Below are 17,967 nucleotides of genomic sequence, written 5' to 3' on the forward strand. Positions count from 1 at the left end.
ACTTAAGTATTCAGACCCTTTACTCAGTACTTTGTTGAAGAATATTTGGCAGAGATTACAACCTCAAATCTTCTTGGCATACCTGTATTTGGGGAGTTTCTCCCATTCTTCTCTGCAGATCCTCTTATGCTCTGTCAGGTTGGATGGGGAGCGTTGCTACACAGTTATTTTCAGGTCTCTCCAGAGATGTTAGATCGGGTTCAAGTCCGGACTCTGGCTGGGCCACTCAAGGACATTCAGAGACTTGTCCCGAAGCCACTCCTGCATTGTCTTGGCTGTGTGCTTAGGGTCGTTGTCCTGTTGGCAGAGGTATAAAGTACTTAAGTAAAAATACTTTCAAGTACTACTTAAGTTGATTTTTGAGGGTATCTGTACTTTACGATTTATATTTTTGACAACTTTTACTTCACTACATTCCTAAAGAAAAGTATGTACTTTTTACTCCATATAGTTTCCCTGGAACCCAAAAGTACTTGTTACATTTTTAATGCTTAGCAGTACAGGAAAATGGTCTAATTCACGCACTTATCAAGAGAACATCCCTGGTCTTCCCTACTACCTGATCTGGTGGATTCACTAAACACAAATGCTTCGTTTGTAAATGTTGGAGTGTGCCCCTGGCTATCTGTCAATAAAAAAAAGCAAGAGAATTGTGCCATCTGGTTTGCTTAATATTTGAAATTATTTATACTTTTACTTTTGATACTTAAGTACATTTTAGCAAATACATTTACTTTTGATACTTAAGTATGTTTAAAACCAAATAATTTTAGACTTTTACTCAAGTAGTATTTTACTGGGTGACTTTCAATTTTACTTGAGTCATTTTCTATTAAGGTATCTTTACTTTTACTCAAGTATGACAATTGGGTACTTTTTCCACCACTACCTGTTGGAAGGTCAACCTTTGCCCCAGTCTGTGGTCCTGAGAACTTTTTTATCAAGGATCTCTCTGTATTTTGCTCCATTCATCTTTCCCTCAAGCCTGACTAGTCTCCCAGTCCCTGCTGCTGAAAAATATCCCCACAGCATGATGCTGCCACAACCATGCTTCACAGTAGGGATAGTGCCAGGTTTACTCCAGATGTGACGCTTGGCATTCAGGCCAGAGTTCAATCTTGGTTTCATCAGACCAGAGAATGTTGTTTCCCATGGTCTGAGAGTCTTTAGGTGCCTTTTGGCAAACTCCAAGCAGGCTGTCATGTGCCTCTTACTGAGGAGTGGCTTTCGTCTGGCCACTCTTCCATAAAGGCCTGATTGGTGGAGTGCTGCAGAGATGGTTGTCCTTCTGGAAGGTTCTCCCATCTCCACAGATGGAACTCTGGACTCTGGAGCTCTGTCAGTGACCATTGGGTTGTTGGTCACCTCCCTGACAAAGGCCCTTCTCCCCAGATTGCTCAGTTTGGCCCGGGCGGCCAGCTCTAGGAAGAGTCTTGGTGGTTCTAAACCTTTTCCATTTAAGAATGATGGAGGCCACTGTGTTCTTTGGGACCTTCAATGCTGCAGAAATGTTTTGGTACCCTTCCCCAGATCTGTGTCCGTAGGTGGACTCCAATCAAGTTGTAGAAACATCTCAAGGATGATCAATGGAAACAGGATGCACCTCAATTTCGAGTCTCATAGCAACGGGTCTGAATACCTATGTAAATAAGATATATTTTTTAAATATTTGCAACAATTCTAAAAAGCTGTTATCGCTTTGTCATTATGGGGTATTGTGTGTAGATTGATGAGATTTTTTATTTAATCAATTATAAAATAATGCTGTAATGTAATAAAATTTGGAGAAAGGGAAGGGGTCTGAATACTTTCCGAATGCACTGTATTGTATCTTCTTCAAATGTTGAAATTTGGTTGCAGTGACAACCAAACACAATTCAATATCACTATTGAAATACAATAAATTGTCTTAACTTGTCGACAACCTAACAAGTTATAAGTTGGATTCACGTCTCCAACTCAATCAAAAATAAAAGCCTTCTAATATTAATCTCTCATCCAGGGGCCACTTTCCCCTACACATTCCTTAAGCCGATGTCCATTAGTGTACTGTGGGATCAAAGCCTATGGTTCAACTTCATTTATGTAACTACTTCTCATATCACAACAACTTGGCTCACAATGGATGGCCGTCACTATAAATACATCCTAACGCAGCAGTATAGTGTATTGGTTCCTGGTTCCTATCTCTGTCTGCAGGTACCTAACTGGCTCTTGGTGTGTGATCTCAGTCTGGGTCACAACAGGGCAGTATTGTTCTCTTGATCGGAGATCTGTACTCCACTCACAAACCCCTCCACTCTGATATGAACAAAACATGGAAATCAGGTCTTTGAAAACAATGCCGCCAGCAAGGTCATTTTCTAGAGCATATTGAGAGCCTTAGCATCATTACGTGAAGTCTGTTATGTTTTTCCCCTCTACACTTCATGGCTTTTGAATTGTTAAACAATGTCCACCTGTGGCCCGGGTCTCTTTGTCTCTGGCAGGAGTACAGAAAACAGAGTCGGAGATCGCTCAGGGGGAACACCTACAAACTATACAACAAATCTCTCTCCAGGTATAGAAACAAAACATCAGGAAGTATAAACTCATATGCCCTCAATGGGCCATTAATATTTCACCAAGATGCTGAGGCAAAAATGCTGCTCTGCTACTGATGTCTGAAAGCTATGCCAGAAAATATGTTTTCTGAAAATCTGACCTGCTGACATTCCTCTCCATGTATGTGGATTGATGAGGCTAGGGAACAGAAACGTACACACGAGCTAATTATCTAGCTTATTTTGTAAGCGATACATTTTCTATTTCTGAACCATCAATGAGTTTTTACTGACTGAAGAGTCATTGCTTGAGTGAGAAAGTGATGAGCATCGATTGCAGCTTAAAAGTAGCCAATAGCATTTATACCTTAAAAGACACAGAAGGGAAAGATGATATTGGTCAACAGTAGCAAAGTCTGAAAATATATATATTTTTAAATCAACAAACTAATTTGAAAACAGACTTTTTCTACAATATCCAGTAAATAGTAAAAGTGGGTCAGGGACATGTTTTGTTATTATGTGTGTTTAGTTCATACTCTCCTCTCAGACTAATAGGTCAATTCATTCATACCCAGTCTTAGCCTTGACATCAGCTCCATTCACAGTCAATGCTTATTACCTTTTCTCCTCACTCCAATACTCAAAACTCTGACAGAAATGTAGACTGAATCACAAACAATCAGCTAGACAATTAACTCAGTGACATACATTTCTGTCCCCTTGCAATGATTGAAATGAACAATAGAGATGCTACATCATTTCAACCTGAAGGATAATTGAGTTTCCAATAGGGATGTCATATGAGAATGCCTGCATCATACAATCACAGTAGAGCAACGACAAGAAGAGACCAGGTAGGCTACCACTGCCAACCTCCCTCCCTTCCACCTCCCCTCCCCCAGCTTACCGCCATGTCAACTTGATTATTCACACTGCCTCCAAGTCATAAAGGCATATAATCTAGGGGTAAATTATATTGAAATAACTATGAAAGACTATGTATTCTTTAGAAAAGCATCAAAACACAGAATAATACATCCTCCACTCACAGCTCCAGATGTTCACAGACCCACCATCCTACTGCAGGTGTGAGGAAGAGAGAGCGTGACAGATGGAGAAAGGGATTTTTGTCAAAGTCTAAGATGGCTGTATTTTCCCATACTTGACTTTAGATGGAGCACGGAAGAACTCACTTGAAAACGAAACAGCTCAGTCTACCCTGTCAGTCACTGAACCGCCGTTGTTCGTACTATTGTCTCCCATGTTCTACTACCCTGTTTGTTTCACACTCTCCTGAGCCGATAAGAGCAGCTGAAGTCCCATATGTTTTCCCTGCATGGCTCTGTACTCTGTGTTTTCTTGGGTTATCAGCAGCTGTGTTGTTATATAACACCCAAATATCTACAGGACATAGCTAAATAAAGATCAAATAGAACCCAAATATTAGTACAGGACCCACAATGGCATTTTACAACCTTGTCCGTTGCTTTTATTGTATACGTTCTGAACTGTTATGTGTATGTGTGTGTGTGTGTGTGTGTGTGTGTGTGTGTGTGTGTGTGTGTGTGTGTGTGTAATTCTATCAAGAGAGTATCTGATAATGGGCTTGGCAGGGAAGTATGGACAACACAGCCCTTACCTCTCACACCTGTGAATGCCAGGACCCAGAGGCAGTGTCTCCCCTGGCATTCACACTAACACACACATTATTATTATTTGGTTGTATCGTTTCTTTTTTTGAATGTGTGTCTTTAGTTGTCGTATGTGGACACATTCTTGTCGAACATCTCATTCCAAAATCATGGACATTAATATGGAGTTGGTCCCTGCTTTGCTGCTATAACAGCCTCCACTAGATGTTGGAACATTGCTGTCGGGACTTGCTTCCATTCAGCCACAAGAGCATTAGTGAGGTCGGGCACTGATGTTGGGCGATTAGGCCTGGCTCGCAGTCGGCGTTCCAATTCATCCCAAAGGTGTTCGATAGGGTTGAGGTCAGGGTTCTGTGCAGGCCAGTCAAGTTCTTCCACACCAATCTCGACATGCTGAAATAGGAAAGGGCCTTCCCCAAACTGTTGCAACAAAATTGGAAGCACAGAATTGTCTAGAATGCCATTGTATGCTATAGCATTAAGATTTCCCTTCACTGGAGCTAGCCCGAACCATGAAAACAGCCCCAGACCATTATTCCTCCTCCACCAAACTTTACAGTTGGCACTATGCATTGGGTCAAGTAGCGTTCTCCTGGCATCCACCAAACCCAGATTTGTCCGTTGGACTGCCAGATGGTGAAGCGTGATTCATCACTCCATGGAACGCATTTCCACTGCTCCAGAGTCCAATGGCGGTGAGCGTTACACCACTCCAGGTAACGTTTGGAATTGCCGATGATCTTAGGCTTGTGTGCGGCTGCTCGGCCATGGAAAGCCATTTCATGAAGCTCCCGACAATTAGTTATTGTGCTGACGTGGCATCCTGAGGCAGTTTGAAACTCGGTAGTGAAAGTTGCGACCGAGGACATTTTACGAGCTACGCGCTTCAGCACTTGGCGGTCCCATTCTGTGAGCTAGTGCGGCCCACCACTTTGCGGCTGAGCCGTTGTTGCTCTATACGTTTCTACTTCACAATAACCGTGCTTAATATTGACTGGGGCAGCTCTAGCAGGGTGTTTTACGAAGATAAGACACAAAAGTATAGCACCCACTTCAATCTAACTACATTCCAACACGCGGTTGTGCAATTTACTCAACTGTATGCTGTGAAATGCATGACGATGCCATATGGTCCTTGTATCATGGCATAGCAGCAGAATTGTTCTGATCCTCTTGAACACTGAGCACAGAGACACACTCACAGAGCACCAGGTGATTTAGGTGACCTGAAAGGATGACCGCTGTCATTCCTGCCTCAGGTGCTCTGTTTATGTTATCCTGTTTGTCTGACCTATTCCTACTTTACAATCCAATTGTAAAACATGAGAGAAAAGCTCTGTATGGAATGCCAGGAGTAAACCCGGGTCTACAATACATCTCTGGGGCTTTCTCATGAGGAATCTACAGTAATGTTACAACGCTGGTACCTACCTGTCTACTCAAAGCCAAGGCGTCTTGACTCCCACTGAACGCCAGGGAACTGGATGTTTCTCAGCAGCCTTCTCATCGAGCCAAAGATCAGAGGCTATGGTAGATGTAAAGCTTCCATTGATATGGTGATGATGCATCTCCACCCTACTGTCGATATGGAAACAGTAACTGATCTCCAGAAGTGTGCAGAAGAAAGGAGGGGTGGATAGCCTTATTATGGCCTTTTGTATTGTATTGTAATGTAATGCAAGCTATTCAGAATTTGTACATGTTCAATGCACACTGAGTTTTACTACTGTAAGTACGTTCTAAAAATGGGAATATATCAAAATCTTACATTTTCAAAAATGTTTGACCAATCAGATCAGCTCTGAAAAATATCTGAAGTGAAAAGATCAGAATTGGGCTCCCTGTGTAAACACAGTGATTGAGAAATAGTATAAAAAATACCACCTAATGTAGCTACAGTTTATACTGTATTCTCCATATATCCACTATTATTGGATCATGTCCAGCCACAACCTTCGAGGTTGATTAGTTTCAAAAAGATCAATGATCCAAAAGAATCAGCTCTACTCAATTCTAATTTCTCTTATGATTGGAGCATATGAAACAACTAGATACGAGTCCCTTCGAGTTAAACAATAGTTTGTTGACTTTGCTGTTGGATGTTCAATGCACATCAAGGAAACACAAATATCACATTTAAGTAAACGGCATCATCTATAAAAGAGAACTATCATTGGACTGGACCGAGAGGAGAGGAGAAGGAGGGGACATCAGTACAGAATTAGACCAGCAATTTTAATATTATATCCACAGTGTATTCCGCCAGCAGCGAGTAGTTCATATGGTGCTATGTGACGCAGTCTCCTAATTCGTTCAGGGGAAAGTCAAAGAGTCAGGACCCAAAAATAAATGAGGGTAGTCCATTTTTCTTTTTTCACGTTCTTTTGCATGCTCCAGGAACAGAGAGCAGCTGTTAAGTTTGGTCAACATGTTTTGTTTACAAGCTTTGCATGCAGATTAGGGGCGAGAGTCTATGTGTATTGGTATCCACGTGTTGTTGGACTGACTCACTGTAGTCTGTGTTCTCTGAACCAACGAGGATGCCTAAATCAGAGAAGGTAAGTACTTACAGTCATTCAGTGCTATTTCTGGGGGCAGCTGTCAAGACATGTCTCCACACAGCTGCTACTGCTCAGAAGGCACTGAATCACACCATCTGGGAACAGGAGTGACTATGAACCACTGCTGACAGCAGGCAGAGATTCACACTTACAGCACACCTGATGACTGGAGAGAAGTGCAGATGCGGTCATATATAATAACACCCTTAAACGGTTCACAATATATTTTTTAATTAGTTAAATTGAAAAAATGAACTGAAAAATCCTAACTGAAATTGAGATTTTCCACTTCGAAGTAAAAAAAATGGCCTGGACTAAATTATAAAAAATTGTAATTAATTTGTTCGGAGGAAAGTTCGAGTTCACTGTGTAATTTCTCACCTGTGGTAATTTGCAGGTGCATAAAGGGTACAAATTCACTTGGGTGGTGGACCATTCTCGATACACACGGGAAACTGCTGTGTGAAAAACCCAGCAACATTGTCTTAAGGCTTAAAAATCCTTCTTTAACCTGTCTCCTCCCCTTCAACTACACAGATTAAAGTGAATTTAGCAAGTGACATCAATAAGGGATAGTAGCTTTCACCTCAGTCTGTCATGTTTTGTGTGCATTTGACCAGATCTGTATAACCCTAAGATGATGTGCACTGGATCTAAATAGGAATGGTGTTTAGAGAATCATCTATGAACTATCTCTGACAAGTGGTCTCTCCTCAGATGGGTCTGTTTTGTTTAGAGGCCAATCTTCTCTGTCAACACACTCCTTTTCTGACAAATCCAGCTTTTGGGGAGTAAGTCTTTGTTTGTCTGCACTGGACCCTCAGGAGGAAGAGAAGGATCCCCCCCCCCACAGCTGGTCCATTCTGACCTACATGTATTCTGAGATCAGAGGCAGTGGCCAATAGATCGGCACCAGGACCCCCAGAGTCAGTGAATCAGGAGCTAGGGAGACCCTCCAGGAAATGTGTTAGTGTGTGAGCACAATAAGAATAACATTTATTTACCCACAATGCTACAGTACTGTGCCTCTGAGTTAAGCCAGGCTGATATCTAAATCACGAGCAGTGTTGTCGCCGATGCCCACAGTCTATATATTGCAGAGATGCAGTTCAGTTAAGGGGAAGACAATTCCATTTTTATAAGCATTAAAATTCCCCTATATCAATCCTCTCTATTCAAAACCCAGCAGTCAGACCGGACATTCAGTCAACATGGATTATCAGAGAAGGTAGATTGCTTTTGTGCCTGCTTGGATTCTCATGACCCCTTAGACAGGACTCAACGTTAAGAGCAGTACTTTCTGTACCCTAGGAATGTATCGAACCCACTCATGAGAGTAGTGGTAAGAGGTTATTCTGACACAGAAAAATATATGTACAATGGACAAACTCTGGCAGAAACATTTGCTCAGGGGATGGTGAGTGAGTAACTACTGAAAGAGAGCTATAATGCCGTAACAGGGCTTATAAGGCCGTAAGGGACATGAAGTGGTCAATCTCTAAAGAAATCAACTGGGGGAGAAGAAGTACAAGCCAGGCTCTGAGAATAACAGGTGAGTACCAACAGGTTCCGATAGAGCCTCAATAAGGTCGACTGGGACTTTGATGATCAACGACAGCATTTCCCGTGCCACCCAAAAAACATACACATTGAGCATGGAATACCAAAATAAGATATGGACAGTCAAGACATAAGAATTTAAAAATTGACATTTATTCTTGCCTGAGGCGCGTGCTCAAAGGTTAATGTTTCTCAAATAGCTCAACTATATAGTTTCATGTACACGACTTAACATACATTAAGTAATCCCTTGACATTACACTCGTAACAGGAGGCATTACAATTCAATTCAATCTATGTAATAGGTCAGAAATAGGACAGAGAACCATCAGTGCATCCCTCTTGGACTTGGCTCTCTTTGTCACTGACCTCTTATTCTGGTACACTTCTCATCCGTTATACCGCTGAGAGTTAAGGCAGTTTTTACCATCTTACAGTGGGATCATGTGTATTTAAAGCCTGCTGACATTAGGCAAGTAATTGTGCCATTGCCCTTTCTTTAAATGTCAAAGTTGTTATATTTCCTCAGTGTTTAACTGACTACTGCTGCAAGGCTAAATGGTAATTGTCAGGTAATTGTCATTCCTCTCATTGCTAGGTGATCAGCTCTAATTTCAGACGAGGTCTCCATTATGTGGGTAGCAGTTCAGCGATTTACAAGAGACGTGCAGTTAAGCACTTTGAATGGAAGTTATTTGTGAAATAATGTTCCATTTCTATAGTCACATAGTTCTATAAATAGCAGCACACAATATTTCTGAATAGAACACACATTATATTTACATAATTTCAACAACAAAAAACATTTTCTTTTCACATACATTACACATGACCATGTGACTGCTAGTGTCAAAATACCGTTAGCACTTTGGTGTCATTTAGCACTTAACCAGTCTTACGGTTACATCGCCTAATAACCAACAGATCCAGTAAGAACCGTGAAATGGGGCAGGTTCCCAATACTGCTGTTACTGCTGTAATATGTGTGTGCACAGGTATCATTCTAGCCAGGCGTTGCATGAATTGACCAGGCAAACCACTTCATGTATTATAGACTTCAAGTAAAGGCAGGAAACTGACAAAGGCATCAGTCTGTATTGTAGTCAATCTAACCTGTAGAACCGACTGATATTGACACTCAGAGCCTTGATCATTGTCCCTCTCTAGACTGTTGTTGAAATTTCCCCTCAGCTCCTCTATGGTCAGCTCCAACAGCATCCGATATGCTTGCAAATCCTTGTTCTCTGTAAAACATAGGATACAGTCAGAATATTACAAATACAAGCAATTTGACTAGATGAAACCACATTAAGTCACGCAGTAAAAGAAAAACACATGCAAGTTCACACTTACTTTAAAAGCTGTTCGAGTTCCCTTTTGATTTTGGTGACAACTGGTGGACCCTGATAGGTTAAAGAGGTGTACAACTGGACCAATGAGGCTCCAGCACAGATCTTGTCCATGGCATCTTGTCCACTGGCTACACCCCCAACTCCAATAATTGGCACCTTACCTTCAATGAGAAAGAGCAATATTGGGTGAATGAAGAAAACATTCTATACACCACAACCCACAATCAATCAATCAGGCCAGTATAAGCTGCAGCAACAGCCATTAGCAGTGTTGTGATGATCCTTCATTTATCCTACCTACCTTTTGTCAAGCTGTACATCTCTCTCACAGTGCGTGTAGAGAGATCCTTCATGGGCTGGCCGCTCAACCCTCCCAACTCTTTACTCTGGGGGTCCTGTAGGGTCTCAGGCCTGGATACTGTCGTGTTGGAGACCAACAGCCCATCCACACCAAGCTAAAACACAAATCATGATTACCCATTTGACCTTACCCCATAATACAAAACCTAATTGTTCCAGGCACACTTGATCGAATACACTCAGGCTGTGTTTAGACAGGCAGCCCAACTCTGATCTTTTTTTCACTAATTGGTCTTTTGACCAATCAGATTAACTCTGAAAAAGATGTGATGTGAAAAGATGTGATTGGTCAAAAGACCAATTAGTGGGAAAAAGATCAGAATTGGGCTGCCTGTCTAAACGTAGTGTGTTCGTTCATGTGTGCCTGGAACAATTAGGATGCTACACTAACTCCAATGGAATACAGAACTCACTTTTAAACAGAAGGATCATGAAAAATAAGTTACGATTTCATCTTCACATACATCTTCATGTTCATCTTAATTCTCAATGATTGGACTGTCTGACAAATTTACTGTAACGTATCCAATACTCTTCAAATATCTGCTGTGCTTTCTATTGGTCTTTTTCCATTTGGAGTCTGTCCCCTTAAATGAACACAGAAAAACAGAAACAGTCCCCTTAAAATAGAGAGTGGATAGGAGGCAACACTAATGCATTCAAATCAATTTGGTGATATACGTCCTCTGCTGGCTAAGACCCACGGCAGCAGTACTGCTCTGATGACGGCTACAGAACAGAAGCCGACTACGTGAGTGGGGTGAGAAGTGTGCTCAGGAAGATGAGTAAACAGGAAAAACACAGATGACCAAAATAACCAGCCCCAAGTCATTGGGGGCTATATACTGTAGGTTAAGGCTTGGTGAGTAGGCTACATAGAGAAGCCCACAGAACCACACTGACCCCCGCGTGGCCAGGCCTTCGACTGACCCCCGCGTGGCCAGGCCTCTGACTGACCCCCGTGTGGCTCGGCCTCTGACTGACCTCTGTGACCACATCAGCAATGTCCTGCTTATCCTGGGCGGTGAGGTCAGGGGCAATCTTTACCAGTACAGGTGGCCTGCTCCCCTCCTGTAGGGCATCACGCTCCTTCAGCACCTGGATGGGGGAGGTGGAATGGGGGGGGAGACAGGAGGGTACAGGGATACACACGAGCCACCACAGACACACAGTCAATGAGATCCATCACATCCACACAGGTCAATAAGATTTAACAATGTACAGCACAACACGGAGACCAAACAAGAGCAATACAGCTGAGCAGTTGTTCCTAAGGTTAATCGTGTTCAAGCCAAACAGCGCTATACTGTACTTGCTTGTGTGATGTGTATGTTGTCTAATGGGAAGTCAATTATCTTTTGACATAGAAATCTATATGAAAGCTCACCGGCTATATCAATAAAAGTTTAACAGAACTGAACAGAAACACCAGACTTCAATAAAGGAAAAGTTGCAACAACATGCTCTCTGGAAAGCCAACGATACTGTAAACATAAAATAAATAACATGTATGATATCACATCTGAGTGTGACATCCTGGGTAAATAAAGGATATATAAATCACATCTAGGTCAGCCAAAAATTGCCAGCCACTGACCTTGTACAGCAGTTGTCGCAGTTCCCCTTTCCCCTGCAGGTCCCTGAGGCCTGGGGTGTTGGGGCTGCTCACGTTCACCACCAGGTAATCAGCCAGAGGGCCCAGCGTCCGCACCCCCTCCAGGTAGTCTGCTGCTGCATCCTGCGACAGCTTGTTCTTTCCCAGGTTGATGCCCAGGGGCAGGCCAGCTAAAAACACACAGACAACAGGATTTATTCCAGTTATGAGTCCCTGGGAGAGGTTAAGGTCAGAACATAAATAGAATGCCAGCGACTGAATTAATGAGAATACATTGTCCGCAAGCATCAACTGCGTCACGAATGCATAGTGCATCAAATTACGCCTCGATAACACCAACAGCATCTTTGCATTTTGGTACACCAGAAGTACCCCCATTTCCAATGGAACGCTGTGTTCGCCTTGCAGCATTGAGTTGCAGAGGCAGTTGCAGTGCGCTCTGTGTGGCGCATAAGTTGGATATATCGAACGTATGCATTATTAACCTGTATGCATAAACAGCTTGACAGAGACGGTAGGCGAAGGTGAATGTTGCACACGTATTCAGATGATGCTGAGTACCATTTAGGGCAACACCACTGTCGGTGTGATCGAGGCATTAGGAAGCAAGTACATTTTTCTCGCGTCGACGCGGAGCAATGCTGGTGAAATTAGCAGATAAATTGTAAAAAAAATAATAATAATAATTGACTGTTGGTGCATTGTTACCTCTGGAATTGTGAAATGTATAATTAAAAAGTGTCTATTTAGTGTTCATAAGTTTAACTGCGCGCCAACATTATGTAGGCTGGTGCTTGTGAAAAACGGTGTAGCAATGCATGAACGCAACGACATTCTACATTTAGAAACTGGATTTGGTTTTGGGAATGATATATTACGTGAACAACAGTATCACCGTTGTTGCTTACAGCCGATTGGATTGAAATGCAGCTGAAACAACATGCATGGTTAGCGATTGCCTTGGTTGAAATGAATTAAATCTGTTCCAGAGATTGAGTGGGTTGTTGGTACAAAGGGAATTTGAGGAATTCTTACGCTCTTCCCTACTTCGCTAAGTAAAGTTGTATGGTTAAAAAGGTAAATTGGGTTGTAGGCTATGGTTTATCTGACAAATAGATGACATATTTGAAAGCAATACAGCAGCCTACCTGTTTTGATGATGGGCATATAGTCTCTAGGCTACTATGGCTGGAAAACCTAGAATGAGGTAACTCAGATATCAAGAGACTATACAACTGTTTATAAACCGCTTTCCATTACAATTACGGCTTAATAACTGGTTTACGTTACATTGTTTATGTGAATTAATGCTTGCCAGTCTCGCACAAGCAAATTCACGCGGTTGACGGACATCCCCCTTGTGATTTCGGCTTAATGTCCCAATCGAAATCAGTGGGGCACATTTTGTTACGAATGCTCTATTTTACTGAAAACTAGTGAAATATGCCAAATTGAATTCAATCAAACTTGAAACAAACGCTCTTCATCAACGATATAAAGCAATGTTTTAAAAATACACCGGTGAAAATGTTTTGTCGACAAAAACATTTCAGTTGTTTGCTTTTTGACTGTATGGGCAGGATAGACTCATTTGTAAGTGTTTATTAGCTGATCTGCAAGAGTGCGACTGGTATTAGGAACACCTCTCTGAGCCAGGGGAAAGGGAATCTCCATATAAAAATACAGGCAGAGGATTATAGTGTAGTGTAGTTGGCTGTGTGCCTGAGACACTTATAAGCTCACTGTCAAACCCATCTATCAGTCTGACAGACAGGACAGAAACATGAGTTGTGTCTCTAGTACCTTTAGTCAGCTCTACCTGGGTGCCTTCTCTTGCCTTTAGTCTCTCCCGTGCTGCTGCAAGACCACAGCTGTTGAACCCATATCTGAAACATACCCACAACATAAGAGGTTAAGTTAATGTAACACACAAAAATCCATACATTTGCCAAAAAAAGCAACTATAAGCAATTTGGGATCCATTCCTTTATCATGCCATTAAATTCAATTGACTACTAAAATACATGAAAAATATAATTGCAGTCAGTTGAGTAAAACTGTATTAAACACCACCATAAGGAAATGAGGCCTTTAATCATCTATTGCACTCATCTTGACTTAACTTCTGGGAAGCTGTGTTGTTGTACACTGAGGAGTGAAAGAAGCACTCCGGCATATTATTATATGAGGGGCTTGTTAGTCTGAGCATCTCGGCATATCATCCATGCTAAATTGAATTAATCATATTGATTCGAGCCTAATATACAAAGACTTATTGTCATTTACTAACTACATTAAATACAAGACAAACAACTTGGATACATCCACAGTGAGCTCCAAATGTATTGGGACAGTGATACATTTTCTGTTGTTTTGGCTCTGTACTCCAGCACTTTGGATTTTAAATTATATAAAAATGACAGCACTTTTTGTATATAGTCCCCCCCCCATTTTAGGGGACCAAAAGTATTGGGACAAATTATTTTACATGTGTACTAAAGTAGTAAAAAGTTAAGTATTTGGTCCCAGACTCATAGCACGCAAATACTACACAATGTTTGTTACTCTACAAATTTTGGGGATGCAATTGGTGTTTGTTTTGGTTTTGTTTCAGATTATTTTGTGCCCAATAGAATTGAATGATAAATTGTGTGTGTGCATCTATAAATTGTTGCTAGTTTGTGTATGTTTGCAACTGGTTTGGGATTATTTATTTTTTAAGAGAAGATAAAAACTTAAAGAAATGAATGTAAAATAAAATGTATTGTGGCATTTTTGAGCCACTATTATTGTAAACACTTCTAAGTTAATGTGGATGCTACCATGATTATGGACAATCCTGTATGAATAATGAATAACGATGAATAAGAATGTTAGATGCACAAATATTATAACCGCTCACTATTACAATGGCATGTGAGGTTAGCAGCTAGCATTTGGGGGGGGGGGGGGGGGGGGGGGGTTGACGCCAAAGTGACAAAATACACGTTATATGAATACAGAACTAAATACTTAACTTTTTACTACTTTAATACACAAGTTAATTTTTCCTAAAATGTTTGGTTCCCTAAAATGGGGAGACTATGAGCAAAAAGTGCTCTAATTACTGAACGGTTCACCCGATAGGGATAAAAAAAATCCCTAAAATTAAAGCTGACATTATATCATTCCAAAGTACTGGAGTATAGAGCGAAAACATTTTTAAAAATGGCGCTGTCCCAATACTTTGAGCTCACTGTATTAGCCCTATTGTTGTTGTTCTAGGGCAGTGTTAACATCAGTCAGTCTGTGGAATTTGCTATTCAAAACACTTAAGAAAATCACAGAACGTATCACACTCACCCCTGAAGAAATGGGATGGTTCTGGATATTTTAGTTTGCTCTTAAATGTTTAGAACAATGTCAAGCAAGCATAGACAGCCATGACAAAATGCACACTTCTTTATTGTGTAGCAATTATTTACAAATACTTGAATATATGGACTTACATTTGGATCTGGGATGCTTTTTCCTGAACTGAGGATTAACTTCTCTGACAACCAATATGTCCCTTCATATACGCAAAGTACTGTGTTCTAACAACTCATGAATATGTATGTTTGTGCCTTGGCATCTCATTTCACAGCACTTTCAGAGAATGAAAGCGAGCGCAACGAGGTAGCAGTGTAACACCCTGATAACATTCATTTGGCACCTTCATTTCAGTTTGAAGAAGCTGTGCTACAACAAATATAAATGGGAATTCATATTGTAGTCTGTCACTAGCCTCAATGTACAAAAGTTTTTTTGTTTTTTTTAAATGTGTAGGTGGCAGGCTTATTCCCTTTCAACAGAGTGGAGAATGACAAAATAAACTACCTGTGATGTCTCTGTTCGCTGCAGTTTGACACAGAATTCACAAGCTAAAAACATCCATCTATAATGAATGACAGTCAGCCATGCCATGGTTCAGTAGCCATGTCTTATTCATTCAAAACCGTACCGGTTGATCACCGCCTGGTCAGTGGTCAGTCTGAACACACGTGGTTTGGGGTTCCCCTCCTGGGGTTTGGGGGTGATGGTCCCCACCTCCACGAAGCCAAAGCCTAGTCTATACAGCCCGTCAACAGCCTCCCCATGCTTGTCAAACCCTGCTGCGATCCCTATGGGGTTCTTGAACTTACGGCCCATGACGATCACTTCCTGGAATAAGAAGTAACAACTCCAGGTTAAAATGTTGCCTAAATTCCATGGAAGTACACAATGACCAAAAGAACAGTTACAACTTCGATTTAAAAAAATTATAATGGCCTCCTGGGTGGCGCAGTGGTTAAGGGCGCTGTAATGCAGCGCCAGCTGTGCCACCAGAGACTCTGGGTTCTTGCCCAGGCTCTGTCGTAACCGGCCACGACCGGGAGGTCCGTGGGGCGACACACAATTGGCCTAGCGTCGTCCGGGTATGGCCAGTAGGGATATCCTTGTCTCATCGCGCACCAGCGACTCCTTGTGGCGGGCCGGGCGCAGTGGTTGCCTTCTACACATTGGTGCGGCTGGCTTCCTGGTTGGATGAGCGCTGTGTTAAGAAGCAGTGTGGCTTGGTTGGGTATCAGAGGACGCATGACTTTCAACCTTCGTCTCTCCCGAGCTACTATCTTGTCTCATCGCTACAACTCCCATATGGGCTCGGGAGAGAATTGGATACCACAAAATTGGGGAGAAAAAGGGGTAAAATTTAACAACAACAAAAAACAAAACAAAAAAATGTTTATAATGAGATTTGACTAGCTAGGGTGAGTCGAGACAGTGGGAGTGAAGGTTCTCAAACAAAGCATACATTCCGTTCTAATCTTACATCAGCACAAAGGCAATTCAGTGTAAGCAAGGAGAGTGAAAACACCCAACAGGAATGAACCTAGCCTGGTTAAACCAGACTGAACATAGCAAAATCTGTTTGCATGCCAGGCTAGAGGACACCTCCTCCCACACTGACCAGTGATGCTGGGTCCTGGTAGCGGTTCAGAGGCACCAGACCCAGGCCGATTAACCTCACAGCCATGACATGGGCTGTCTCTGCTCCCACAATCCTCTGCAGCAAGGGCATGAGCTGGTTGGTGTAGAAGCGCTCATCTCCCACAGCGGTGAGGTAGGAGACAAACAGGACGCTGCCGGACCCTATGATTTTCACTGCGTCCTTTAGACGCTGCAAAGAAAAATCAGACAATGTGATGGGAATAAACTGAAATATGATGCATACTGTTGTTGAAGCACATCAGGTGAACTGAGGGGTGTTGCAATTATTTTTTTATTACTAGATGACAGAGAGTGATCCTGAATACCCAGAGAGACTAACGTTACCAGCTTTGAACAACCCAGTGGGTATAATTCAGCATGTCAGAGTCTGTCTAGTCATACAGGATTCAGCAAACAGTTAACTAGCTTACCACTTCACAGAGGCTGGTTACATGAAAAAGCTAACGTTAGCTAGCTAGTCACAGGGTAGCAAGCTAAGTTAGCTCGCTCACTTCATTCAACAACACTCTGATTGTTGAAGCTAACGTGAAGTGGCTACTGTCCAGTTTCGCTTACCAAATAGTAAAAACATTGTTCATGACAAATACAAACTATTAAAACATCACAGTTTCATCAATGATGTTACCTTCAGTTGTCCCGCCATGGATGTTACATCACTTTGCAAATGTCTGGAAGCATTTCTCTCACATTGCCGAGAACCACTTCCTGAATGTAATCTCACGATACTTCAAAGGCAGCCATGAACATGTCAAGTCAGAGTTCAATGATGATTCTGCAAGATAAAAATTACAATTTGTTCTGATTAATATAATAAATTAATATAATAAATTATTACTCATATTAATTTATTATATTAATCAGAACAAAGGACTCATTAGTAACTCTAGTAATTCACTGAGTAAATTAGCACAAATAAGATCAAATAAAATGGCAGATGTTAAAGATGAAGGGGTAGTGTATAAGCCTCAATTAATTTCATAAGCCAATTGAAAACCAAAGATGTATTGTTACAACCCTGCTCAATGTCAATATTAGGCCTTGGCTACATCAAATTGACTTGTAAAGTGAAGTAGATTGAGAAAGGTTTTTCTTCAAAATTTCTACCCTTGAGTGACGTAAAGGCACTTTTTCATTTTGCATGTTGTTTGAGTGTCTGTAGTGATTTTCCTAATGTAGTAAGAGTGTATTCACAGTTTTTCGAAAGAAAGCTTTCTAATTTCCATAAGATGGGCAGTGTGCCTTTCTTCCAAGACCAGTACTTGTTTCAGTTTGTAGGCTACCATAGCTCTACCATCTATAATGGATTTGTTC

General features: G+C 41.6%; 1 protein-coding gene across 1 annotated transcript; it reads right to left on the bottom strand.

Annotated features, from left to right (window-relative positions):
* Positions 1-8,450: 8,450 nt before the first annotated feature.
* On the bottom strand, positions 8,451-17,435 carry dhodh (dihydroorotate dehydrogenase). Its single transcript, XM_020478339.2, has 9 exons — positions 17,282-17,435; positions 16,616-16,825; positions 15,629-15,828; positions 13,450-13,532; positions 11,629-11,816; positions 11,016-11,129; positions 9,973-10,126; positions 9,673-9,832; positions 8,451-9,563 (listed from the first exon to the last, which is right to left on the bottom strand). Exons 1-9 carry the CDS (start codon positions 17,297-17,299, stop codon positions 9,470-9,472), a joined length of 1,221 nt encoding a protein of 406 aa, XP_020333928.1. The 5' UTR covers positions 17,300-17,435; the 3' UTR covers positions 8,451-9,469.
* Between the last annotated feature and the right edge of the window lie 532 nt (positions 17,436-17,967).

Source organism: Oncorhynchus kisutch, linkage group LG3 (assembly GCF_002021735.2).
Source record: "Oncorhynchus kisutch isolate 150728-3 linkage group LG3, Okis_V2, whole genome shotgun sequence".
Lineage (NCBI taxonomy): Eukaryota > Metazoa > Chordata > Actinopteri > Salmoniformes > Salmonidae > Oncorhynchus > Oncorhynchus kisutch.

What these genes read in the sequence shown, in the direction of transcription:
- dhodh (XM_020478339.2), bottom strand. An exon ending in GACCAGGCGGTGATCAACCG is followed by an intron (nt 13,533 to 15,628) that starts GTACGGTTTTGA and finishes GGTATGTTTCAG; the next exon opens with ATATGGGTTCAACAGCTGTG. An exon ending in TTGCTGATGTGGTCACAGAG is followed by an intron (nt 10,127 to 11,015) that starts GTCAGTCAGAGG and finishes TTTGTGTTTTAG; the next exon opens with CTTGGTGTGGATGGGCTGTT.